Source organism: Trichomycterus rosablanca, chromosome 20, assembly GCF_030014385.1.
Source record: "Trichomycterus rosablanca isolate fTriRos1 chromosome 20, fTriRos1.hap1, whole genome shotgun sequence".
NCBI lineage: Eukaryota > Metazoa > Chordata > Actinopteri > Siluriformes > Trichomycteridae > Trichomycterus > Trichomycterus rosablanca.
In genome coordinates, this window is record NC_086007.1 from 16967663 (window position 1) to 16995491 (window position 27829).

At 41.8% G+C, this 27829-nt stretch overlaps 1 protein-coding gene across 1 annotated transcript in view; it reads left to right on the forward strand.

The window, feature by feature from the left end:
- The window catches only part of col4a3 (collagen, type IV, alpha 3), a 221777-nt gene that overhangs the window by 79166 nt on the left and 114782 nt on the right, over positions 1 to 27829 (forward strand). Inside the window, exon 23 of the mRNA XM_063016668.1 lies at positions 22213 to 22326. Coding sequence (XP_062872738.1) covers positions 22213 to 22326 — 114 coding nt within the window. The remainder of the gene's footprint in view (positions 1 to 22212; positions 22327 to 27829) is intronic.

Below are 27829 nucleotides of genomic sequence, written 5' to 3' on the forward strand. Positions count from 1 at the left end.
TTGACACAATTAAAATTCCTATTTCATCGCAATACATAATGTATTAGGTCATAGATCTGTTTTAGACTGTTGTTAGAAATGTTCAGACTATGTTACTAGAAGTAATAAAAATACCGCTCAAGCTATTTCTTGAAATGCCGGATTCATCTGAAGTTATGTTTATTTTAGACATACATTTTTACACACAGATAAGGTGTGCATTTTCAACACATTCACCATGAATGATGGGTATATGAAACAAGAAAATTGAGCTTAACAGGACACAGGAGACATCAGGATTTCCTCCTACTCTTTCCTTAGAAACAATAGTATGGGTTATTTTAATATCATCATAAAGCAGGCAGTGTTAAACTTTTCTGGTTGTAACAAGAGAAAGTCAGGTGCAAGGTATCAGATACGTATGTCTGATTGTACTGATATCAGTACTAGATATTACCAGATTCAGTTATCATTGTTCATCATCGCTTCATTAAAACAGACAAACTTTTACTGATCATTACTGTAAAACTGATTTCATCAAGGGGAACATGCAATGTGTTTGTTAAATGTTAATCTGATTTATACATTTAGCTCCATGGTTAACAGAGCTAATCAACTCTAGAGCAGACCTCAAAAGATCATAATTTTAAAACATTATTATTAAAATAGACAATATTTAATTCTTAAAATATTGTCTTAAGTCACTTTTTTCATGTTTTTGTCCCTGTAAAATGGAGGCATGCATTCCTTTATCTTTTTAAAAAATTAACCGTATGGTAAACTGCCTAAAATCCGAGAAGCTGTATTAAATCATGCATTTTTTTACTCTAATATTCTTATACACATTATCTGTGATGCAATCATTACACACAGAGTTTATCAATCACAGTAAATGTTGATAAATTTAATGTTGCAAAGTAATGTTGACAGTACTTAATGACATGTTAAGTAGTGGGTGGGCAGAGCGATACAAATAACGATATTATGTTACGATATTACGATATAACGTTGGTATTGGTATCGGATCGATACCTTTGTGATGGGATCGATACTTTAGTTGTACTTTTTCTCCTCTACATTTAGCACGTTTCTCCCATTTCATGAGTAAAGTAAAGTACAGGCGCTGCTTCTCTCACATCTTACATGCTCACCTTACTCCTCCCCTCCTGCTCTGCTGTGTTTTGTTGCGGTACCGTCTCGTAGTTATGTTGTTAAAATCCTAACAGATATCAGTACATTGGTAGGCATTGGAAGATTGTAAGTTTTTGAATACTTTGCTTTGCAGGTACAGAAATAGTGGCGATTTTATGGAAATAATAGTGTAAACTATACATACGTAAAGTACGGATGCACCTTACGCACATGAATCGAAACATGCGTAGTGAGGCTCTTATTCCGTATTTAGGTGAATAAGTGCTCTTTTCTTTTGACTTTGTGTTTATTGTAAACAGAAAAGCATTGATTTTTTATTTTAAATGAACAAGGATACATACAGTATATTCGGTCACTATTAAAAATGTACAAATGTATTCACCCAACAAACACAACTATACATTAGCCACTGTTTGGTGATATGCTATGATGGTAACTTTGTGAGAAAGTAAAGCACTAGAAACAAGAAATCAGACCGCTTTAAACTGGTTTATTTGTTCCTTCTATTTTTATTTGCTCAGTTTGAGTAGTTTTATTTGCACTTATCTACCAAATCAATTACATGCATAAACTCGTGACTATTTGGATACTTTTAGTCGTATGATCTTTAAATATGACTAAAGCTGGCTGTACGATAAACTATTATGTAAGCCGTACAATTTACCGGTTAAGTGAAACCTGTTTAATCCGTGGATATGAAAATATTTATTTGTTTTATATATGTTAAGAGTAAAATAAAGCATGTAAACTAAATCATTGATCTGTAACTATTAATGGCAGATTTATTAAACACTACTGTAATTTAATGTAACCCATGTTTATAATGATAAACTGAATGGCACAATACAATTTTTTACTGTATATATTTTAATAAAAAAAATGTTTTGTATCAAAACCACATGAGAGTTACATTTAACAAACACATTGCATGTTCCCCTTGATGAAATCAGTTTTACAGTAATGATCAGTAAAAGTTTGTCTGTTTTAATGAAGCGATGATGAACAATGATAACTGAATCTGGTAATATCTAGTACTGATATCAGTACAATCAGACATACGTATCTGATACCTTGCACCTGACTTTCTCTTGTTACAACCAGAAAAGTTTAACACTGCCTGCTTTATGATGATATTAAAATAACCCATACTATTGTTTCTAAGGAAAGAGTAGGAGGAAATCCTGATGTCTCCTGTGTCCTGTTAAGCTCAATTTTCTTGTTTCATATACCCATCATTCATGGTGAATGTGTTGAAAATGCACACCTTATCTGTGTGTAAAAATGTATGTCTAAAATAAACATAACTTCAGATGAATCCGGCATTTCAAGAAATAGCTTGAGCGGTATTTTTATTACTTCTAGTAACATAGTCTGAACATTTCTAACAACAGTCTAAAACAGATCTATGACCTAATACATTATGTATTGCGATGAAATAGGAATTTTAATTGTGTCAATACAGACACATTTTATTTAGAAACCGGTTATATTTAATGATAAGCCCAAATTGAAAACCTTCCAACTTCTAAAAAATGATATCGAGCATCAAATGAAATTAAGAAGAAATGAGTCTTTACATTCTTTTGAAGAATACTAAACTCTTGTGCATCATATTATTGCGCTAACAAAGTTTGCCAGCTGTTTTGTAGGCAGAACAGTATGAGTGAATGTTTATACATTTCCCTTCTTAAGTTTGAGGTGTAAATGTTATTTCACTTTTTTCTTTTCTTTTTTTTTTTGTGTTAATCTTACAGTTACAATCATGTATTTCTTTTTTTATTTCAAGCAAGATTCTAGATATGATAAACTTATTTAGTTAAAATCAATAGATGATACTTTACAAAGTCAGAATTACAAGGTCAGACAGTCTTGTTAATTACTAACTATACATAATTATATGAACAATACATTTTAAAGTTTATTTGTTCACCGACATCCGCTCTAGCAATTTGCATGTCTTCAGTCGCAATCAGTTTGCATGATCACAAAGTGACCTTATCTGACGAATATAATAGTCTTTCTTGACTGTATTTTTCTTTGGTTTTATTGCATACGGCAGTTTGTAAAATGGTTTGTATTTAGTTGCAGCGAGAACTTATAGCTTTATCGGTTGATGTAAAAACATTTAAATAATTATTTAAGACATTTAAACTTAAAGGCCTTTCTTCTACAACATTCTGTGTCAATTCTGTAATACTATGGATGATTATAAATCTAAGTTTTTAATATTTATAAACAATAATAATAACCAAGTGCAATGGACTTAACAAAAAAACTTCACAGCATTATTGATAACCTAGTATATGTAGTGAACAATAATTAACTACAATAATTAAACAACATATGTGATGCATGTACTGAGTTAAGAGTTTTGTCACTTTAAATAGTGATCCTGTGTGACTTTTCATACTTTGGCTTGTACTACTGCTGTGTTGTGAAGAATATGTTAAAAGTATAACTGTGCCAGCATTAATGTTTCTCATTTTGATGTATGCAGGAAAATGTGTGCTCTTATGTTAAAGGAATAAATTATAACCTTATATTATGCACCATTCTATAGCATTAGTGATTACAATGGACAAGAATCTTAAATCTTTCCTGTACCAAGAAAAGAACAATAACAACAAAAAACAATGACTTATGTAAATGTATTACCTACCCAGCCACCTCATTAGCATCACACCTTCTTACAACATGATTAGACCCAAACAAATATGTTGATAACCACAGGCGAAATTTATGGCTGCATCGCTTTAAGAAAGTGTAGTTGGGAAAAACCTTGTGTGAAACTGGTTAATGATTAACATAATATTATTTTTTACACAAAACGCTGTACAAATGTGTAGCAAGCTAACTACTTTAATGCAAAAACAGCAAGTTAAAGCATCTTAAATACTACAACAATAATAATAATAATATTAAATAACTCTATTTATATAACTTTTTCACAATGATACTTATGATAGGTATATGAAGAAGAGGAAAACATAAAAAACAGTAAAAGATGGATGAAGAAAAGTAATGAGCTGTGAAGAAGAACATTTTTAGTTGATCTTTGAAGAAAGAGATGGAAGAGCAGAACAGAAATTGTAGGAGAGAGTGGGGTCCAGAGTTTGAATGCAATAGATATGAAGGACGGATGCACCATCCACATTCGAACAAAGACTGGAAAAGTTTTGGGGCAACAAGCAAGATTTCATTTGTATTTTAAGTTGTAATTGTTTTAAGTGTAATTAGTGGTTTAGCAATACAGCTATAGGTGTATTATAAAGTATATATGTGTTATACATGTATAAAAATGTATTTGGTAACTTTTTCATTTTGTGATTAAGTATTTATCTAGTGTGTAGATTTGTAGGTTAATAAGCTAATAAGAAAATGTATGTGGAACCTTTATCCACATTGTATAAAACTAAATTTGACAGCACAATCACTTGCTAAATCCCAGAACCTATAGAGGAGGTGGGAGAAAGGAGTATGATAGCCAAGCTGTCATGGTGTAATAACAAGTGCAATATGTATTTATTTACAAAAAGTGCAATAACCTAATATATTTGCATATTTCTAATGAATATATTATTGTTAGATATTTTTTTGAGTAAATAACTACACACTATGTGTGCAATATTTTCTAATGTATATATTATTGTTAGATGTTTTTTTAGAGTAAACAACTACACACTATGTGTGCAATATTTTTTCTTAGTTGTATTTCTTTCCATTTTTTCCTGTCTTCATACCGCTGTAACAAGTTAATTTCCCTAAGGGGGGTCATAAAGTCTTATCTTATCTTAATGTATTTTGCCATTCACAAAAAATAAAATCGCTTGGTTAAAAAATGTCTTCAGTCTTAGGAAAATGTAGTTTTAGTGTCTTAGGAACGGTGGCTATAGGTGCGTTTGTGTGTGGGGTGTGTGTGTGTGTGTGTTTATGATTGTTGTGTTGGTCTGTGAAGAAAAACTAAGTATCTCATTTATTTGTTTCATTATACATTTAATTTAAAATATAATTTTATATTTAGTTATCATTAATCAAATGATGTTTGCTTTAAGACACTAACTTAAAGCGCTTTTGTGTCTGAGTAGTGGTGGAGTGATGCGAGAGGTGTAAGTGAATGTGGTTGATGTTTCTTTAACAGACAAAACAGGGTATGCCGTGATACTCTTTATTCAACCCACCATAAGCCCGAAAATCTAATAGGTTAATTTTAACTTCCTTAAAGTGGTCGCAATTCCGGCTGCCATATGCATTGACATATCTCTTCTTTCTTGGAGCAAAAGTCAAATTTGTTTCATGAACGCTAGAACTACAGTTTGGTGTATCTGTAGAATATCTAAAAAGTATCTGATTTACACATGCGGTAGACATTTAAAGCTTTGTCTTAGAAACCCAACTGTGTGTGAATGCTTAAATACTATATACAGACATTGTCACAGCATTGGGGGAGCCATAAAATCTTTTGATGTTAGAGACCTAACCAGATAAGCCCTTGAGGTGTGAGGTGTGTGGGTGTGTTATGATGCTGTGTTGGCCTGTGAAGAAAACTAAAAGTTTCTAATGTATTTGTTTTATTATACATTAATAAAAATATACTTTTTTATTTAGTTAGCAATAATCAATGATGTTTTGCTTTAAGACGCTAACTTAAATCGCGTCTGAGTTGCGGTGGAGTGATGCGGGATGTGTAAGTGACTGTGTTGTTGTTTCTTTTAACAAACAAAACAGGGGTAGGCAGTGATAGTCTTTTGTTTATCCACAATCGTCATAACCACCCCCGAGAATCAAATAGGTTATTTTAACATCCTTAAAGTGGTTGCAATACCGGTTGCCATATACTTTGACATATCTTTTTCTCCTTGGTGCAAAAACCAGTTTGGTTTCACGAACACAAGAACTAACAACCGGTGTAACTGTAAAATATCTAAAAAGATTTAGCAGTCTGTGTGATATGGGGTTTCGTAAACCTTTGGAAATGTGTTTGTGCCCACCATTTGTGGGGTGGGGTGTACATCTGCAAATCCTTTGTAGTAAAGATAACCCTTAGCCTTAAAACTAAACCTTAAACATTAACATATATAGAGACATCGCACCTAATTGACTTTTGATGTTAGAAACTATGAGGTGCCCTAACCAGATGAGCCCTTGAGGTGTTGGGGTGTGTGGATGTGTTTATGATGTTGTGTTGGCCTGTGAAGAAAACTAAAAGTTTCTAATGTATTTGTTTATTAAACATTTAATTTAAAATACACATTTATATTTAGTTAGCATTAATCAATGATGCATACTTTAAAACACTAGCTTATATCACTTATGTGTCTGTGTGACCCCATTTCTGTCAGTCAATATTACTAGTCAATCATGGTTGATGAGGCGGGGTAGGGAGAGGTGTGTGGGGTGGGGGTCTGTGGTTTGGGTGGGTGTGGGATTGGGGAGAGGTGTGTGTGTGTTGGGAGGGGTGTGTGTGTGTTGGGAGAGGAGGGTGGTTTGGGAGAGGTGGGCGGGTGGGCGTTCCATGCCTATGTCAGTCAACATAACCTGTCAATCAAACTAGCCTGTCGCTCACAGAGGTGGGGGCAGAGGGGGTCATAAATCAAGGGTCATAAATCATATTTTGACAGGTAGTGTAGGATATATACTACTAGCAGATTCGAACCGGGGTTGCAACGGTGGAGAAAGCAGCGGCTTAATCCCCTCAGCCAAATCGGCAGTGGTGAACCCGGGAATCAAAAAAGGCTATTGCTAGCTGCGCAAGCGGTGGCTATTTAGCAACACCAAAAACAAACAGCAGCTCGATGGCTGCACGGAATCGCACCAGCTTTCCCTAAAAGAGAAACAGAACCCTAGGTTACCTCGGCCTTACGACCTACTCACCCAAACGCCCTAACAGCGCCTGGGGTAACCGGACTTTCCCTAAAAAGGAAGAGGTAGTGCTGTGCAGCAGCGCCAAACAAGAGACAAAGGTGCGACGCCTGCAGTCTGGCGACACCCCTTTAAATAGGGAGATTGCAGCTGCAGGTCGTTCGCCCTAATCAGCTGGCCTCCTATTTGAGGCCATGCTGTTTGTCACTCTGTAACGCCTGCGACGCTGGGAACTGGTGGTACGTTCACCAGATGCCGCAGGCACCCTAACAGGACCCCCCCCTCTAGGGACAGCTCCCGAGGTCCCAAGACTTGCAGACCGGTTCCGTCGGTACTCGCGGATTAGTTCAGGGTCCAGGATGCGTCGAGCCGGTACCCATGAACGTTTCTCGGGCGAAGTTGGGAGACGTGGAAGGTTGGATGCGCCTTCATCCTGGGAGGTTGCTCTAACTTATGTCACCGTGTTTATCCGTCTTACTACCTTGAACGGACCAATGTACCTCGGTGCCAGCTTGTGAGTGGTACCTTTGACGGGAAGATCCCTCGTCGACAAGAGGACACGTTGGCCCTGATCAGGAAACAGCGGAGGAGGGTAACCAAACTGTGCCTCAAAAGGTGACATACCCAATGCGGCATGATGCAGGGTATTGTGGGCAAATTCAGCCCACAACAGCTTATCTGCCCAAGTGGCTGGATTGCCTGCAGTTAGGCACCGAAGCATCTTGCCTAGGTCTTGAATGACCCGTTCCGACTGCCCGTTGGACTCGGGATGGTATCCCGAGGATAAGCTAGCCGTCGCCCCGAGAAGTTGACAGAAGGCTCGCTAGCACTGGCTTATGAACTGCGGACCCCGATCCGACACAATGTCGGACGGAACCCCATGTGCTCTCACCACATGTTGCAGTACAGCCTGCGCGGTAGCCATGGCAGACGGGAGCTTGGGCAGCGGAACGAAGAGGCAAGACTTGGTGAACCGGTCAACAATCACCAATACCACCGTGAATCCCCTGGATTTTGGCAAACCTGTGAGAAAATCCAGCGCCAGGTTGGACCACGGTCTTGAGGGTACTGGCAATGGATGAAGGAGTCCTCGTGGATGCTCTCTTGTGCTTTTGTTAGTAGCACAGACAGCGCAGGCACGGAGTCCTTGTCCAAAGTCCAAAGTCCTTGACCCGACTCTCCATCCCCGGCCACGAAAATCTTTGGCGCAATCTTTGGGTCTTAGAGACTCCTGGGTGAGCCGCAAATGAGGACGCGTGAGCCCATTCAAACACCTGACGATGGACTGGAGTTGGTACAAACAGCCGGTCAGGTGGACCTCCACCTGGGTCGGGCTCAACAGCTTGAGCGTCCCGAACAGTCTTAAATATACCCCATGTTACTGGGGCAGCAATTTGACTCGGGGGGATGATGGGGTCAGGCTCGGTCTCAGGTCTAGTCGGCTCCCACTGCCTGGACAAAGCATCAGGCTTAGCGTTCTTCGACCCTGGTCTATAAGACAGGGTGAAATGGAACCGACCAAAAAAAGTGACCACCGAGCCTGACGGGAATTCATCCACTTCGCCTGCTGGATAAACGACAGATTTTTGTGGTCTGTCCAGACAAGGAAGGGATGCTTCGCCCCCTCGAGCCAATATCGCCACTCATCAAGCGCTAGCTTGATGGCCAAAAGCTCCTTGTCTCCTACCGGGTAGTTACGCTCGGCAGGAGTTAGACGGTGCGAAAAGAAAGCACAAGGGTGGAGCTTCTTTTCTGGACCCACTCTCTGAGACAATACCGCCCCAACCCCGCCATCAGAGGCATCCACTTCCACAATGAAAGTTTCCTCTGGATCGGGCAACTGCAATACAGGAGCAGTTGTAAGGAGAGTCTTAAGCCTATTAAAGGCTTGTTGGGTCTGCACCGTCCATTTAAACGGACCCTTACCAGTAAGAGCCGTCAAAGGAGCGGCGACCGTGCTAAAGTTCCGGATGAATCGCCTGAAAAAGTTTGAAAAACCCAGAAATCTGTGCACTTGGCGTACGGAACAGGGAGTTGGCCAGTCCTCCACAGACTTACTTTTAGCCGGGTCCATTCGGAGGGCACCTTGTGAAATTATGAACCCCAAAAATGAAATTTATGGGGCATGGAAAACGGATTTCTCCAACTTGACGAACAAGTGGTGGTCGAGCAAAAGCTGGAGAACCCGTCGAACGTGCCTTACATGTTCTTCGATGGACCGGCTAAAGATTAAGATATTGTCTAGGTAGACATAGACGTATCTATCAAGGGCTTCCCGCAAAGCCTCATTGATAAAGCGTTGGAAGACCGTGGGGGCATTCATTAACCCAAAGGGCATCACTAAATATTCGTAGTGACCCGTGGGCGTAATGAACGCAGTCTTCCATTCATCCCCTCGCCGGATCCGGATCAGGTTATATTGCTAAACACCTCTTGGAGGTCATGGTACACGGGGGGTACCCGGGCCAGATCAGGGGTCATCGCATCAGGCGATGATGGCGCCGATGACATGCTCACTGGCAGCAGGCATGCATCTTGGCACCGTGTTCCCCAGGCAAAGATTGACCTGGTTTGCCAATCAATTTGAGGATTGTGCTTCTTCAACCACGAGTGTCCCAGAACCACTTGGAGGTGAGGAACCTGGGTCACTAAAAATGTGATCCGCTCCTCGTGACTCCCCAAACGCATCGTGAGAGGAGGCGTTTGATGCGTGATTGGAGCATAGACCATGATGGGAACTTGCAGCGGTTGAAGCTCAATCCCCAACCAGTGTACCAGGTGGCGATCGATAACATTTTCCACCGCGCCTGAATCAACACAGACTTGGAGATCAGTGTTCCCCGAATCCCAACGCAATGATGCGCTAAGGAAAAGACCCTGGTCAGGGATGATGGAACGGCTCGCCCTCGACTCCCTGCCACAAGAGCGGCCTACTCGTTTAACCGAGGTTGGGCCCTCGATGCGGAGTCGGAAGGTGTTGGGGCGGTCTCCCGGGTCGATCCCAGTTGCATGGGTTCAGGGTCCTGATCTCGCAACACGGGCCGGGGCTGGCCTTGAGGCCGACAAAAGGGCGGATGAGACCCTCGCTCCCGGGGTCTGGTGTCAATTGAGGTGGCTAGGAGGTTGAAGGCCTTAAGAGAAGTGGGAAGCTCTTGATTGGCCAACTCATCTTTAATTCTCTCCCCTAGACCACGGTGGAAAATAGCGACTAATGCTCCCTCGTCCCAACCGCACTCAGCCGCCAGAGTACGGAACTCAATAACGTAGTCGGCGACTGAGCGCCCCCCTTGGGACAATTCGAGCAAGCGCGGTCCCGCCTCCCTTCCCCCGTTGGATGAAAGAAAGTTTCCTTCAGAGCCTCTCTGAAGGAGCGCTCTGAAGAACACTCAGTGGTGTTCTGTTCCCAGAGGGCAGTAGCCCACGCCAGGGCTTTACCGGTCAACAGGGATACGATGAATGCTACTTTGGAGCGCTCAGAAGGGAAGCGGGAGGGTTGCAGCTCGAATATGAGGGAGCATTGTAGGAGGAAACCCCGACATTTCTTCGCCTCCCCTGAAAAACGCTCGGGGGGGCGGAATGGGGGTCTCAACTCCCACAGGTACCGCTGGGGGAGCGGGAGGCTGAATGGGGTTACCCGAACCGGCACCCAGAGTCGGCAACAGCTGGGCGATTTCGGTCACCCGCTGTGTCAACTCCGAGAGTGCTAGCTCGTGTCTGCCTAATGCGACCCCCTGATGACGTAGTACGTCAGACACAGGGGGGATCTCTGCTGGGTCCATCTTTTGGTCGCACCTTTCTGTTATAATGATAGGCTTTGGACCCAAAGATGCAGAGATAAAAAAATTTTTTATTTAACAATAATAAATAATAAACAACATAAAGGCAAAAAAGGAGAACAAAAAACAATCCGGGGAAATCCCGAATGAGCCACTGGCGCCGCAGGCAACTGAAAAAGAGAAAACACAAAAACAAAGAGAAAATACACGCGAGGCGCGAACCCTGGTCGCTCACTCACGGGGCGATTACTTAGCTCGCTAAGCTGAGGAAGAGAAGAGCCCTTCACGCTTAAAGGGAGCGTGGAGGGAGAAGTCCGGATAATAATCCAGGTAAAAAAAATGAGACTATAGAAAAAAAAGGTTTTTACAAAAAGCCAAGCCGGCGTTGTCACCAGTCACAGTACAATTTCTGACGTTCTCGAGCCTCAGCCAAATTTAGCCTAGTCGTCCCAAAGTCCCTCTCAAGCCACTGCACCCGAGATGATACGAATTGCATGTGGAACCCGAGTCCCTGAGACCCCAACAACGTGGATGGTACCATCACATCAACAGGAACCCATGCCTCACGGCCATGCATCAGGAACAAAGGGCTGAAATGAGTGCTGCTGTGTTTGGAAGTGTTGTAAGCGAAACAGTTTGTTTCAAAAAACTGTCCCACTCACCCCCACAAGAAAGCAGCTGCTTGGCTAACTGATCAATCAGCGTTCTGTTATGGCGCTCCACCATGCCATCTGACTTGGGATTATAGGCCGTGGTGCGGGTTTTCAAGAGCCCTTGAATTACCTTCGCCTTAAACTGATGGCCCTGATTGCTATGCAAGGTTTCTGGCACACCGTATAACAGAATGTAGTCATCAAATAGACATTGGGCCACTGATTGTGCTGTCTGGTTTGAGAGTGCATCCAGATTTACAAACTTGGTAAAGTAGTCCTCCACCACAAGAACATACTTATTACCCTTGGATGTCACTGGCAGCTCTAGAATGTCCGCAGCCACTCTTTGCAGAGGCCGACTAACAGGCGACCCCCCCCCCAATAGGTGCACAATGTTGTGGCACAGGGGATTTACGCGTCTGACAAGCCTCACATTGTTCACACCAGCACCTAACGTCACGTAGCATGGAAGGCCAGTAGCATGTTTGTCGTGCTTTATCCCACAAACGCTCAGCTGAAAAATGGGCAGAAACAGGTCCACCATGTAGGTGTTGGAGCAGTTGGGGCACCAGGACCTGGGGAATTACTACCTGCACTTGCTGCTCGCCTGTTGGAGACCCACGCACGGTACGACACAAGAACCCGTCAACAATAGACAGACGGCTAAATTCTGTCCACAGTTTTCGAAGGTTGAGAGAACCTCCTTGTACCCGCCGACGTGGTGGATGCCCAACACCTTTCTCAATCCAGGCTAACACTCTGGCAATATCCTCCCGCTGTAATGAGCCTATTTCTGAGCCGTCATGGGAAAGTGAATAAATCAAACTTCTGTCCAAACCTGGATCTGAATCAGCCAAGGGACAGTGTGGGCTGTCTTCCACAGAATGTACACCAGCCGTCTGCTCCTTTAATGTTGGTCTGTCTGGAGTCAGAGGACAGCGAGACAGTGCATCCGCATTCATGTGGCGGGAACCATCTTTATGAACCATGACCCAGTTAAATGGGTCCAGCTCCAGCACCCATCGGCCTCGTTGTCCAGTTGGATCATTATCGATGCTCATGTTTCGCAAGCCCAGCAGAGGGCGATGATCCATAATGAGGGTAAATTTGGACAGCCCCACATAATGTTTAAACTCTCGGACAGCCCATACAACAGCCCATAGTTCCCTATCAAAAGTGGACCACCGCTTTTGCACTTGGGTGAGTGTCTGGCTGGCGTAGGCCACAACATGTTCTCTCCCATTGATGTCTTGTGCTAATACCGCCCCCACAGATTCCTTAGAGGCATCTGTGTGAATTTTAAAAGAGATAAAAAAGTTGGGTAATGTCACCAGAGGAGCAGAGGTGAGCACCCATTTAAGGTACTCAAATGCAGCAGCACACTCCCCAGTCCATTCAAATGGCACATTTTTCCCTGCTAAGTGGTGCAAAGGCGCTGCATGCTTGGCAAAATTTTTCACAAAACGCCGGTAATAAGAGCACAATCCCACAAAAGCCCTGACATCAGAAGGGCAGCTAGGAGTGGGCCAGGACTTTACCTTCTCTGTGTTCTTAGGGTCTGGTTGAAGACCATGACCAGAGACTACATGGCCTAGGAATGCCACATGATCTCTCACAAGGTGACATTTCTTGGAATTCAGTTTCAACCTGGCCGATTGGATCCGTAAAAAAACTTCCTCTAGATGCCTAAGATGATCCTCAAATGTATGGCTATAGATCAACATGTCGTCTAAATATACCATACATATGTGCCATGGTAGCCCCCTGAGGATCAGCTCCATCATCCTTTGAAAAGTTGCAGGTGAGTTAGTAAGACCCATTGGCATAGATCTCCACTGATACAAACCCCGACCAGTCCTCTCTGTCCTCCCCGGCCACTTCCACCTGCCAGTAGCTGTTGGAGAAGTCGAGCGTACTAAACCAGGCAGAGCCAGCAAGAGCATTAAGGCTGTCATCCACCCGGGGCAGGGGATGGGAATCTTCCATCAGAGACATTGAAAACCGCTGAAAACTTTTTAAGAAGTGTTGTTAGTTGCGCACGCTGCTGGGTTGTAATGGGCGACTCATCCAATGTGACAGGAAGGGCGTCAGATGGTAAAATCCCCATATCTGCCTCCCCTGGCTGGTAAAGTGGCGCCAGTTCTGCATCTTTAATGTGGTAAAGCTCCCCTGAGTGCACCCCTTGTTTAAGTACTATGCCCTCTGTTGTTGGATTTAACACATGGGCCACCGAGGCACCATCCTTGACACTGGTAACTACAGTGGTGCTTGAAAGTTTGTGAACCCTTTAGAATTTTCTATATTTCTGCATAAATATGACCTAAAATATCATCAGATTTACACACAAGTCCTAGAAGTAGATAAAGAGAACCCAGTTAAACAAATGAGACAAAAATATTATACTTGGTCATTTATTTATAGAGGAAAATGATCCAATATTACATATTTGTGAGTGGCAAAAGTATGCAGCAATAACTGCAACTAAACGTGTCCGGTAACTGTTGATCAGTCCTGCACACCGGCTTGGAGGAATTTTAGCCCATTCCTCCGTACAGAACAGCTTCAACTCTGGGATGTTGGTGGGTTTCCTCACATTAACTGCTCGCTTCAGGTCCTTCCACAACAATTAAGGTCTTGGATTTATTTTTCTTTAACCATTCTTTGTAGAATGACTTGTGTGCTTAGGGTCATTGTCTTGCTGCATGACCCACCTTCTCTTGAGATTCAGTTCATGGACAGATGTCTTGACATTTTCCTTAAGAATTCTCTGATATAATTCAGAATTAATTGTTCCATCAATGATGGCAAGCCGTCCTGGCCCAGATGCAGCAAATCATGCCCAAACCATGATACTACCACCACCATGTTTCACAGATGGGATAAGGTTCTTATGCTGGAATGCAGTTTTTTTTCCTTTCTTCAAACATAACGCTTTTCATTTAAACCAAAAAGTTCTATTTTGGTCTCATCCGTTCACTAAACATTCTTCCAATAGCCTTCTGGCTTGTCCACGTGATCTGTAGCAAACTGTAGACGTGCAGCAATGTTCTTTTTGGAGAGCAGTGGCTTTCTCCTTGCAACCCTGCCATGCACACCATTGTTGTTCAGTGTTCTTTTGATGGTGGACTCATGAACATTAACATTAACCAATGTGAGAGAGGCCTTCAGTTGCTTAGAAGTTACCCTAGGGTCCTTTGTGACCTCGCCGACTATTACACGCCTTGCTCTTGGAGTGATCTTTGTTGGTCGACCACTCCTGGGGAGGGTAACAATGGTCTTGAATTTCCTCCATTTGTACACAATCTGTCTGACTGTGGATTGGTGGAGTCAAAACTCTTTAGAGATGGTTTTGTAACCTTTTCCAGCCTGATGAGCATCAAAAACTCTTTTTCTGAGGTCCTCAGAAATCTCCTTTGTTCGTGCCATGATACACTTCCACAAACGTGTTGTGAAGAGCAGACTTTGATAGATCCCTGTTCTTTAAATAAAACAGGGTGCCCACTCACACCTGACTGTCATCCCATTGATTGAAAACACCTGACTCTAATTTCACCTTCAAATTAACTGCTAATCCTAGAGGTTCACATACTTTTGCCACTCACAAATATGTAATATTGGATCATTTTCCTCTATAAATAAATGACCAAGTATAATATTTTTGTCTCATTTGTTTAACTGGGTTCTCTTTATCTACTTCTAGGACTTGTGTGAAAATCTGATGATGTTTAAGGTCATATTTATGCAGAAATATAGAAAATTCTAAAGGGTTCACAAACTTTCAAGCACCACTGTATGTGTGCAATCACTACCCCAGTAGTCTCAGGTACATTAGGCTCTAAGTAACCCTCGAAAGTGCTAGGAGAGTATACATTAACTGGCACTAACGTCTCACTAAGGGGAGGTACAGTCACTGTTAGGGCCAGAGAAACATTACAGCATTCAGGAACCATTTCCACACACCGCAAAAAGGGCACCTGAGTGTCCCACAGTTTTAGAACCCCCATGTCCAAATCTAGCTGAGCATGATTTCTCACCAGAAAATCCATGCCTAACAGTACTGCCTGAGTAGATTCCCTAAGAACATGGAACATGTGCTGCCACATCATTGACCTCAGCCTAAAAGTCACATTCATAGTACCCAACGTGTCCAACATCTGTCCATTCACAGCATGGGAGCCTACATAGGTTTTGATCAAGGGCCGGCTACGCAGAGCAGGGACTGACATACGAAATGCTGCGCTAATAAGTGAAACAGAAGCCCCTGAATCTACTAGCATTAACACTTCGTTTCCTTCCACCACCCCTCTTACATAGGATGTAGGATTATCAGTGCTCCCTTCACAAAAATCAACATTAACCGTGTCTGTTGGGACATGCTGAATTGACTGGCCCCTTAGTGTAGAAGCTGACGTCTGGGCCTCGACATCAGCTACCGTCCGTTTCCCTGCTGAGTGGCACCGCGATCACGTTGAGGTGACTGGAAACGCACAGAACGGTGTGTCTGATATTCCTCACCACGAGAGCGCCATCCAGGACTTGGGCTCCGCCGTCCCGCTGCCCTAGAAAAGGATGGCTGCACTTGGTCCTGATGCCGAACGTCTGAGCTGTAATCAGTCTTACGCTGGGTTTGGCGGTCTGGCGACCGGCCCCTTTGTTGTTCTCCATTCACCCAAGACTGACATCCCCGTTCGTTGCAGCTGCAGTTGCACCAGGAACGAAAAGGTGAACGAAAACCACGCCTGTTCTCAGCACCACACGCTGTGGTCTGTAACCTCCAGTTTACCTCCAGCATCTCCTTCATTTCCAGTCGTAATGTAAACAAATCCTCACTAAGCTTATCAACCGCTCTCCTCAGACCACTGCTCTCAGACACTGAAAGTACAGTCATTGGTTCTCTAGCAATGTGATTGTCGGTGTAGGCACTCACACAGTCAGCTCTTAAGGACTTCCTGGAATTTTCACATCGTCCTGAAATAATCAGGGCCTCCTCCAAATCAGTTGCTTCTTGCTCGTAGCATTTAGCTCTGAGTAATGGGTCCAGTCCTGCCAGAAAACGACGAAATTTTTCCTGTCTCTGCGCCACATCACCATACTCTGGGAATGCCTCCTGCACCAATCTGTTAATGTCTGCAGCATAGACTTCCAGACTCTCGTTAGGAACCCGCAAACGGGCAGCCAAGTTAGCTTTGAAACGGTCCAAAAACTGTTTCTGCCCAAAAGCCTCGTTTAGTCTCTCTTTCACTGCAGTATAATCGCAGGAAAACTGTCCCAAAGTAAAAACGCAGCTTGACCCAGTCGTGTAGGAAGAATTCTTACTAGCTTGTAGTCATTTTCGGTAGCATCATCAGTTAGTGCTCTGACTGCAACTTCCAGCTGTCTCGCCCAGCCGAGAAAGCTCTGCTTCCCGTCTCCAGTAAACGGAGAAGGTAGTTCAATTTTTAATCCACCGCGTGAAACGCTGTTTCTGCTGCTTCCAGGGCTGCACTTAAACGCGCCTATATCGTCCATCCACATGTTGAAGCGCGCGCACGTATGAGCTAAAAAGCTAACTATACTGAAGAAGCTAACTGCATCTAACAGCATAAAACGCGACCGTGCACTTTTACATAGAAGTCCAAAACGCGTAAGAAAGAAACACCGCTGCCACCAATGTAACCGAGCTTTCTATAGGGTTTGTTTAACCACATAAAAGTTAATAAAACAATAAGCGCACACGGACACAGAGTGAACATGAACCAGCACAAACTTTACTTTTCTTCTTCTCTCCTCATTTCCACACCAAAACAATAAAATTTTACAGCGCCCCAATAGGGCATTCAATATAACTCATTCTTACATAAAAGTCTGTTACAGTATCATAAGCAGAACTAAGGTCCAATAAAATGAGGATGGCACAATTTCCCTCATCAACAGTAAGTAGCAAGTCATTTGTCACCTTCAGAGGAGCAGATTCAGTGCTGTGCATAGACTTAAAGCCAGATTGAAAAATCTCAAAAATACCATCTTTAGTCAAAAATGGTAAAAGCTAAGAATATACAACTTTTTCCAGCAATTTAGCCAAGAATGGTAATTTAGAAATCGGCCTATAGTTACTAACCACTGTAGCATCAAGATTATGCTTTTTTATCACATCAAGTGGGGAGGTTGTTGGCTTTGTTTTCAGCACCAAATCTGTTAATTCGGAGATTGAAACAACCTCAAACTTATTAAACACACCTGGGCGCAGCGGTGGAAGTGGAGAATCTATACCCAAGTAAGTAATGCCAGACCTAATTGTTTCAGTTTTTTCCACAAAAAGTTTAAAAACTCTTCACATACTCTAGGAGAAGGAACATTTCCAACTTTGGGTGATGATTTAAGTAAATAATTTATTGTACTAAACAGTACTTTAGGTCTGTTGTAATTTTTGGCAATTATACCTGAAAAGTATGCCTCTCTAGCAGACTTAACAGCTAGCTGATAGTCTTCAAGGCAACCTTTAAAAATATCCAAACTTACTTGCAATCTGTCCTTTCTCCATTTCTGTTCCGCTCATCTACAAGCCTGTCTAATTTCCTGTGTGGCATGCATTTAACCAGGGCTGAACTTTTGGTTTTAAGTGTTTAAATTTCATAGGGGCAAGAGAATCCAGAACAGTTGAACAGTTATAATTAAAAGAAGTAACTAACTCATCCACATTAGCATGAGTCTGACCATAGTTGGGCAATTTTAACATGTAAGAAAAGGCTCTGGAAAAATCGTTAGATGTAGACAAAGTGATAATCCTTGACCAGTGCCCTAAAACAGGAGCAGGGAAATGTGCAGTTAAAGTTGAGCTAAAGACTACTGGCATATGATCAGAGAAACTAGCCTCCTCGATATCTAGTTTGTCAATATCAAAACGAGATGAAAACACCAAATCAAGTGTGCGACCTTGCACATGGGTGGGCTTATGAATATGTTGAATAAAACTAAAAGAGTCCAGTAGTTGATTAAAATCATTCACCTGATATCTATCAGGGCAGCAGACATGAATATTAAAATCACCAAGAAGCAGAATGCTGTCAGACATAGGTACAATCATAGCAAGGAATTCAGTGATAAAGTCGCTGTTTGGTTTTGGAGGTCTGTATACTACTGCACAGAGTAATGGAAGAACAGAGTGAGATTTAAAAACAAGTGCTTCAAAACTTTTAAAAGTCCCAATATTCAGCATTTGGCATCTCAGACGCTGTTTAAAAACCACCGCAACTCCTCCGCCTCTACCCATATTCCGAGGTAAACTGAAGAAACCGCAGTCTATTGGGCAAAGTTCCAAGAAGGGGGCGGAGTCGCTAGCCAATTCACCACCTGTAGCCCATGTCTCAGTCAAAAACAACAGGTCCAAACTGTGAGAAGTGAAAAAGTCATTTAAAATAAACATCTTATTGTAGACAGAGCGCACATTTATCAGTGCCATATGGACTGGCACAGAATGAGACTGCAGTAACGGTGTGCGTTCCAGTGCTCTGATTAACTCATTTGTTTCTGACTCGGAGTCTCTGCCATGGCTGGAGGTGTGTAGCGGGCTGATCAGGAACCACAGGTACCAGCCAGGTGTAACGCGGTTCGAGACTACACGGAGATACTGCTCGGGAGTTCTGGTCATTGGGAGTATATGGCGCATGCCAAGAAAACCCCACTTTACCATCCGAGCAGTTTTTTTAGTCTCACTGGGACAAGCTTTCTCCGGGAGCCCCTGTGAATATAACGAGGCCGGCGAAGGAGTCCAAGCTGTTTGATGACTAGAATACACGATGGAGTAGTGTAATTGTATAGGGTCAAGTGTGCATGTAGTGAGATTGCTGGATGAGAGAAGCTGTGCAACCTCATCCATGGTGAGTGGGGTGAAGCTGGTGAGTGTGTTGGTGGGTTGAGGGTCCGTTGAAAGTGTGTCAGTCGGAGAGAATCTTGTCCTGAAAGAAAGTTGCAAAGTCAGTAGCAGTAAGAGAGGCAGATGGGGGAGGAGGAGGGTTCAGAAGTGAAGAAAAGATGAATCAGCGTGAATCAATCAGACTGTTCAAGCTTAGCTTTGTAAAAAGATGTTTTTGCAGCAGTCACATCGATGAGAATCTGGACAGCAGATCGTGGTAGGAGCGGAGATCAGCACCAAGCTTCGATTTTCTCCAATTTTTCTCAGCTGCCCTTAATTCTCTTCTGTTGCTGCGCAATGCATCTGAAAGCCAAGGAGCAGGGTGGGAAGGTTTTCCTCGTTTGAGGGAGAGAGGACAGAGCTGATCAAGAGATGTTGAAAGAGAAGAGAGTAGAGTATTGGTAGCAGAGTTGAGTGGAAGGGTAGCAAGCATGTCAGGGTTAGGTAATGAAGTTAGGATGTTGGATATCAGTGAGGAGAAAGATAGAGAGTGAAGATTAGGGCATGTTGTAATAGTGTAAGTGTGGTTGGAAGTAGAAAGGGTTGGGAGATAGAGAGAGAAAGATGCAAAGTGATGGTCGGAGAGGTGAAGTGGGGTGACGGTGAGGTCAAGAGCAGAAGATGGACGGCTGAAGACCAGGTCCAGAAGATTGCCTCCTTTATGTGTTGGAGGGCTGTGATTAAAGAGAAGGTCAAAAGATGAAAGGAGAGGAAGAAGACAGAACGACTGAAATCTGTCTGTAGGGAGATTAAAGTCACCAAGAAGAGTCAGAGGAGTCCTGTCTGAAGGGAAGAAACTCAGAAGAAAATCCAGCTCTTCTATGTCTCCTAATGAGCCAGGTGGTCTGTATATGACAATGATATGAAGGGTAATTGGAAAAGTAACAGTAATAGCATGAAATTCAAAGGATGAAATGTTAAGGTGAGAAAGATTCACAGGAGTAAAGTGCCATTTCCTGGTCAAGAGCAAACCTGTACCGCCACCCCTACCAGATCCTCTCAGTGTATGAGAGAAGGTGTAGGCAGAGGATAAGGCTGCTGGTGTAGCTGAGTTCTCTGTGGTGATCCATGTCTCAGTCAGTGCCAGGTAGTCAATGCCGTGAGATGAAGTCAGTTTTTTGGACAGCTGATTGACAGTTCCAGAGCCCACCTACCACCACTCTTTGAGATTGTTGCAACAGTTGGGGGTAGATGAGGTAGCTGGCATTACTGTTCCTGTGATGTGACTTGTGATGTCTGCTGGATCTGTGAGATATGAGCACAGGGATAATTGAGTAGCACATGCTAAAAATGAGTTTGGTAAACTAAACAGATGTCAGAGAAAACCTTAGTAAAAATTAGTTGTGTAGTAAGGGTTAGACAGATTAAACAAGCCAGACGGACATTAAAACAAACTTTATTGTATTTTCTAAATATAAACAAGGAATTTAATGCCAGAGTCCTGGCCAAAGTGGCAGATGATTGCAGCAGCTCTATCCTTAAAGATGTCAGGTGAGAAGACAGCTCCTTTAATGTGTGCAGCAAGATGTTGTCTATCTTTTACCAGTTTGTTGTTGCTGGGGCTGTCTTCATTGCAGCAGTGTGTTGGGGAGCCAGTATTAGAGTGAAAGATTCCAGGAAACTTAATAAGCTGATCAAGAAGGCTAGCTCGGTCTTGGGCTGCTCACTTGACGATTTTGAGTAGACTTTATTAGGCTTTATTGTCATTCAACCACTTACATGATAGAACGAAATACAGTTACCCAGGCCTCTGTGTGTCTAGTAACAGACTCAACCAGCTTTGCTTTAACAAGGAATGGTACAGGAGATTGTTTGTACCAACAGTGATCACATTGTATAACACCTCTTCACTGTGCTAGGACATTAAAGCACACTGAGCCACTATCAGGACTCATGGAGCATGATCTGCCATTCTGTTTATGAAGGCTACATTGCACATCTGTTAATATTTTCTGCACAGGACACTTTACCTACATAGTATTGTACAGTAATACTTACTCACCTTAATACTTTTTAATTTAACTTTCAGCTACTGCAATACCTGACCTACCATACCATACCATGCTGTTGTAGTGCATGCAGAAGGATACCCCACATGTTAATATAACCTTGGACTATAACCTTAATTGTTTGCAAATTCATTTTAGCAAATTTTGATGAAATGGTGAAATGATGAAATGGAAAAATGGTGAGCTTGATGTATTCTTGCAAAGACTTAGCTTTGATAAATCAGTTAATTATTATTACCCAATCATATTGTTTATATTTAATCTAAAATTCAAAAGGTGCTCCAGTGGTACAGCAGCTGATTACACAAGCCCACCACTGCTATAATTCTAGTTTGGCCAACCCTGTTAGACATAGCTAATCATGTTGCAAAGACGCTGTCTGGTTGATTGCACCAAGGATATTCAAAGCCCTAAATGCAAATGTGACATGTCCAAGATAATCCTGCCGTGTTTCACAGTGGAACCAGACCCGCCTTGACCCTGACCAGCATAAAGTGGTCGAGAAAAAAAATAAAAATAGAATAGTCAGTTAAAACATTAAAATTACAATTACAAAATGTCCAACTTTACTGGAAATAAGTGTTTTATTTCTACTTTTTAAGCTACTGCAAATACATTCTATCATTTGTTCATCTGTTTGCATATTTATTACAGGGATATTTAGATGTTTTTTTTTATTATTTATTTTTAAGCCTGGGACCTCTGAGTGCTTTTTGCTTTACACAGCCTTTAGAACATGTAATCAGTAAACATGTTGACTTTCTTGTTTCTTTTTGACTTAAATGCTGATATATTGAAAATAGAACAAATATTGTTTAATATTATTTTTTTCATTTAAAAATCAAGACATATGGGTTTATAGACTAATATTAGTATCACTACACTGATGTCAGGTACAACTGGATGTGATGGACCTCAAGGAATAATCGACTATCCAGGTATCTGCTTTCCTGGAAGCGCGGGTGACAGGGGAGACCCAGGTCAGACAGGAAGACCTGGAATAACAGGTAGGATTTCTTATTGAACTACCAGTAACATTTACTGTTACATTAACTATCATAACATTTAAAGTATTTTTATATTCAGGTAATTTTATTCAGTACTAAAGCTGTAAGGTATACATTAAAAATGATATAAAGTGCACTATCTTAAACATCCTCCTCTGTTACATCAACCACCTGCATGTCCTCCCTCACCTTATCCATAAATCTTGACATCAAACCATTAAAATCATACTGATGCTCACAAATCCTCTTTTCTCTCAGCCTAGCCTACACTACTGTTTCACAGATTCATAAGCTGTGGCTGATCAACTTTATGCCTCTGTAGTCAATGCAGCTCTGCACATCACCCATATTCTTAAAAAAAAACTGGTGCCATTATGCTTCTGCACTACTCCTCACACATCCTCTTACATTCCAAGATTTTGTTAAACAGTCTAGTTAAAGGCTCCACTGCCATCGCTCCTAAACAATTCATGCCTTCACGTGTATGTTATCTGGGGTAGCTGCCTTTCCATTCTCAATTCTTTTTATAGTTGCCACTTCCACTTGCCGCATCCCTAGCTACATCATTCAATCTTCTTTCTCATTCAATTTTTTTATTCATGAGCTCCACACAAGTACAATTTCCACCTTCTCAATACATTCTACTAATTTGTCAGCATATTTCTATATTTATCCTTTATGATCCCAACATCCTGTATATCCTTTACTGTATAGCACTATTCTTTTGTATTGCCAATGGGTGCACCCTTTTTACACTCTTTAGCATCTAACTTGCCACATTTTCCTTAGCATTTGTATCTTTTTTGTTTGGCTTGTATCACATATTATTACAACATAACTAAAAGGAAGAAATTATTTGGTTTGTATAGACTAATTAAAAGTCTGATTAAATAAGTATGTTTTTAATCTGGACTTGAAGAATGAATCCCAAATAGTAGCACGGATGTTATTTTAATGTTGTTGTGGGGTGATATATGCGAACACTCTTTCCCCACTGTGATAGCTCTATCTTCAAGGCCTAGTTGCCTCTTGACATTATGGGAAAACCAAAAAAAATCAACCAAGACATATTAGGCCAGGAGGTTAAAGCTTGGGAAATGGGTCTTCCAAATAGACAATGACCCAAAGCGTACATTCAAAATTGTGACAAAATAGGGACAAATGAATGTAATTAAGTGGCCATCTCAAATCCCCAACCTCATTCCCATTTTTGTCAGAATTTTTGTCAACCCAACCTTGACTTTTGACAGTTAGACATACAGTATATAAGATTCAGTTTCTGTGACATTTCAACTGAGTTTAAATACTGTATGAAAGGAATCTATGATTATTCTCATTACTTTCTATCAAAACAGAAAAAAAATATAAAGATTTGTGTAACGACGCTGGCAAAAATGGACGCTCGTGGATAACAAAAATACGCTTTATTAATGCGTTGATAAAGTACAAAAACAACACGACATGGAAACAAAAAGGCAGAGAAAACAACAGGATGCACAAGCGATAACTAACAACACAAAAACACAAGATACGGAAGCGAACGAGATAAACAAGGAAACGGCAAAATCGTAAACAGTAAACAGGCAGAAATCGGTACACGGAAAACACTATATCTGTAAATCGCTTGGTATGCTCAGGAAAAGTCACTGTGGCAATACTTCGCAACGTGCCCAAAACACACACCGTATACAGTGGGGCCAAAAAGTATTTAGTCAGCCACTGATTGTGCAGGTTCTCCTACTTAGAAAGATGAGAGAGGTCTGTAATTTTCATCATAGGTATACTTCAACTATGAGAGACAAAATGAGAAAAAAAAATCCAGGAAATCACATTGTAGGATTTTTAAAGAATTTATTTGTAAATTATGGTGGAAAATAAGTATTTGGTCAATAACAAACAAGCAAGATTTCTGGCTCTCACAGACCTGTAACTTCTTCTTTAAGAAGCTCTTCTGTCCTCCACTCGTTACCTGTATTAATGGCACCTGTTTGACCTCGTTATCTGTATAAAAGACACCTGTCCACAGCCTCAAACAGTCAACCATGGCCAAGACCAAAGAGCTGTCGAAGGACACCAGGAAGAAAACTGTAGACCTGCACCAGGCTGGAAAGAGTGAATCTACAATAGGCAAGCAGGTTGGTGTGAATAAATCAACTGTGGGAGCAATTGTAAGAAAATGGAAGACATACAAGACCATTGATAATCTCCCTCGATCCCGTGGGGTCAAAATGATCATGAGAACGGTGAGCAAAAATCCCAGAACTACACGGAGGGACCTGATGAATGACCTGCAGAGAGCTGGGACCAAAGTACAAAGGCTACCATCAGTAAACACACTACGCCGAGAGGGACTCAAATCCTGCAGTCCCAGGCGTGTCCCCCTGCTTAAGCCAGTACATGTCCAGGCCCGTCTGAAGTTTGCCAGAGAGCATATGGATAAACCAGAAGAGGATTGGGAGAATATCATGTGGTCAGATGAAACCAAAATGGAACTTTTTGGTAAAAACTCAACTCGTCGTGTTTGGAGGAAGAAGAATGCTGAGTTGCACACCATACCTACTGTGAAGCATGGTGGTGGAAACATCATGCTTTGGGGCTGTTATTCTGCAAAGGGGACAGGACGACTGATCCGTGTTAAGGGAAGAATGAACGGGGCCATGTATCGTGAGATTTTAAGCCAAAACCTCCTTCCATCAGTGAGAGCATTGAAGATGGAACGTGGCTGGATCTTCCAGCATGACAATGATCCCAAACACACCGCTAGGGCAACGAAGGAGTGGCTCCGTAAAAAGCATTTCAAGGTCCTGGAGTGGCCTAGCCAGTCTCCAGACCTCAACCCCAGAGAAAATTTGTGGAGTCCGTGTTGCCCAGTGCCCCAAAACATCACTGCTCTAGAGGAGATCTGCATGGAGGAATGGGCCAAAATACCAGCTACAGTGTGTGCAAACCTGGTGAAGATTTACAGGAAACGTTTGACCTCTGTCATTGCCAACAAAGGTTATGTTACAAAGTATTGAGTTGAACTTTTGTTATTGACCAAATACTTATTTTCCACCATAATTTACAAATAAATTCTTTAAAAATCCTACAATGTGATTTCCTGGATTTTTTTTTTCTCATTTTGTCTCTCATAGTTGAAGTGTACCTATGATGAAAATTACAGACCTCTCTCATCTTTCTAAGTAGGAGAACCTGCACAATCAGTGGCTGACTAAATACTTTTTGGCCCCACTGTATATAAGGTCCATGATGAGAAGCAGCTGAAAACAGTTAGTAATAGTGATGGGTCGGTCGCGAACGATCCGGCACTAAGAGCTGGCTCTTTAAAGTGAACGACGGGATCCGGCTCCTGATTGGGAGCCGTTTCGTTTTTTGTTTTTTTTTCGTTTTTTGTTTTTTTTCTGTTTAAGCCACATGTGATTGGTCAAGATGTGTGGTGGCGTGCACAGACAGTGTGTACACGAACAGGAGAGAGAGAGAGAGAGAGAGAGAGAGAGAGAGAGAGAGAACTTGATGAAATTTTACATTGCGCTTTACATAGGCAGACATTACACGCTGGAAAGGTAAGGAAAATGAGTGAGAGGAAACATGGTAGTTTGGACACAGAGAAGTGCAGACCCACTGAGCTGGTGGGAGACCAAGTTTTCAGTCTACCCACATCTTATACATGTGATGGGACACAGACTGTAATGTAGCAACATCTGTCCCCTCAGAGAGAATCTTTTCAAAAAACAGGGCAGATGAAAACAGAAAGGAGAAACAGGATCTTTTTTTTTTTTTTTGGTTTTTTTGCACATTTTCATTTATATTTTGTTGAGTGATACTTTGTTGATGTTGTGTTCTTTCACTCTAGATGCAAATTTACAAATAATATACACAATCAGACCTTTTTGTCTAATTGAGATGGGTCTTTGTTTTTGTATTTTATAATTTATTGTTGTAGCACTCTGTTCCATGTTGAGTATATAAATAAAGCGATTTAAATAATAAACATTTGATACAATGTTTTTACATTAGTAATAAATTTTACCTGTAATTTGGTAATAAATTAATTTAAGCAACAAAAAAAATCTAAGGAGCCACTTGGGAGCCGAAAGAGCCGGCTCTTTTCAGTGAGCCGAGCCTAAAGAACCGGCTCTCTAAAAAGAGCCGGAATTCCCATCACTAGTTAGTATTCTGGTGAACCGATTCTCTGAAGTGGTTCATGATTCACGAAGTGGTCAGGTGATTGAGTCATGTGCGTTACTGAAGGATTCTGGGAATCATAGTCTTTACTTTCCGGCACAGAACCCGTTGTGTAGGAAGTATGCTTGAAAATTTGGCTGTGTATACATGTATTTGATGCATTTCCATTTGCTGGTTGTTTTGGACCATGTGTGGTCCAGTGGTGGCTGCTGGTCTTTCAAAGAGGGGAAGCTCATTGTCGGCTTACATCATAAAATTTGTCAATTTATTTACACATAAATTCTGCCCTCTGTTCCTTTTACAAGAAAATGGCCTGAAATGGGTTGCAGTTTGTCTTTCGACTTCACTTGCAAAATCCGCAATGGGACTGAAGCTCCTAGTGATTAAGTGACTAATGAAGTGTATTGCTTTGGCATGCTTACGAATTTGTCATGCCAATAAAGCTTCTTTTGAGTTTGAGTTTGAGAAGTGACGGTGTAGCGCTCAAACGAGCTGTCAATCAAAACGGGATTCAGCCTTTCCACTGATCCTCCAATCATCTTGCAGAAGCTCAGCGTCCACACCCGCCCACAGCCCCATTCACCCCCAGAGACGCTCAGCGTCCGGGGGCGGGACAAAATCGAGGCATTTATCCAATGACCGGCGAGTTTCGGAGCATTAAAAAAAAAAACTCAACGCAGTCCCATAGAAGTGAAGAGACGCTCAGCTTCTGCGGGCAAATGCATTGACGCTACGGGAATGTATGAGTTAAGTTAAGAAAATCGAGTCGATTTGTGATAATTAGCTGATTCTGAACAAACTCGTCTTCGAGATATACGTGTTCTCACGCATTTGTAGTCAATGAAATGTAAACACAACTGTACATATTTGACCATTTAATTTTGGACATTTTAGGGGAAGCTGAGCTTCCCTTGCAATCTTAGAGAAATCGCCACTGGTGTGGTCATTATACCATGAAGCAAGCTTTTTCTCCCTAATTATTTTCATTTCAACTTGTTTTTGGCTCTTTGACAGCTGTTTATTTTGGCAGGTTATTATTATCATATATAGTGAATTGGGGACTAGGTAATTTTGTGGTAAAATAGGAAGCTGAAGAATGTCACTTCTAAGTGTTTTAAATGTTGTTGTTTGATTGTTTGGGATGTTTGACAAAGATATTTGACCAACTCTTCCAGTTTTTTTTTTTAATATGAAGAGTTTGTTTATGAGGATTTTTAACGTCATGTTTTACACTTTGGTTACATTCATGACAGGAACTGTAGTTACTCGTTACACAAAGTTAATCAGTTCACAAGTTTTTAATGTCAAACACAGTCAT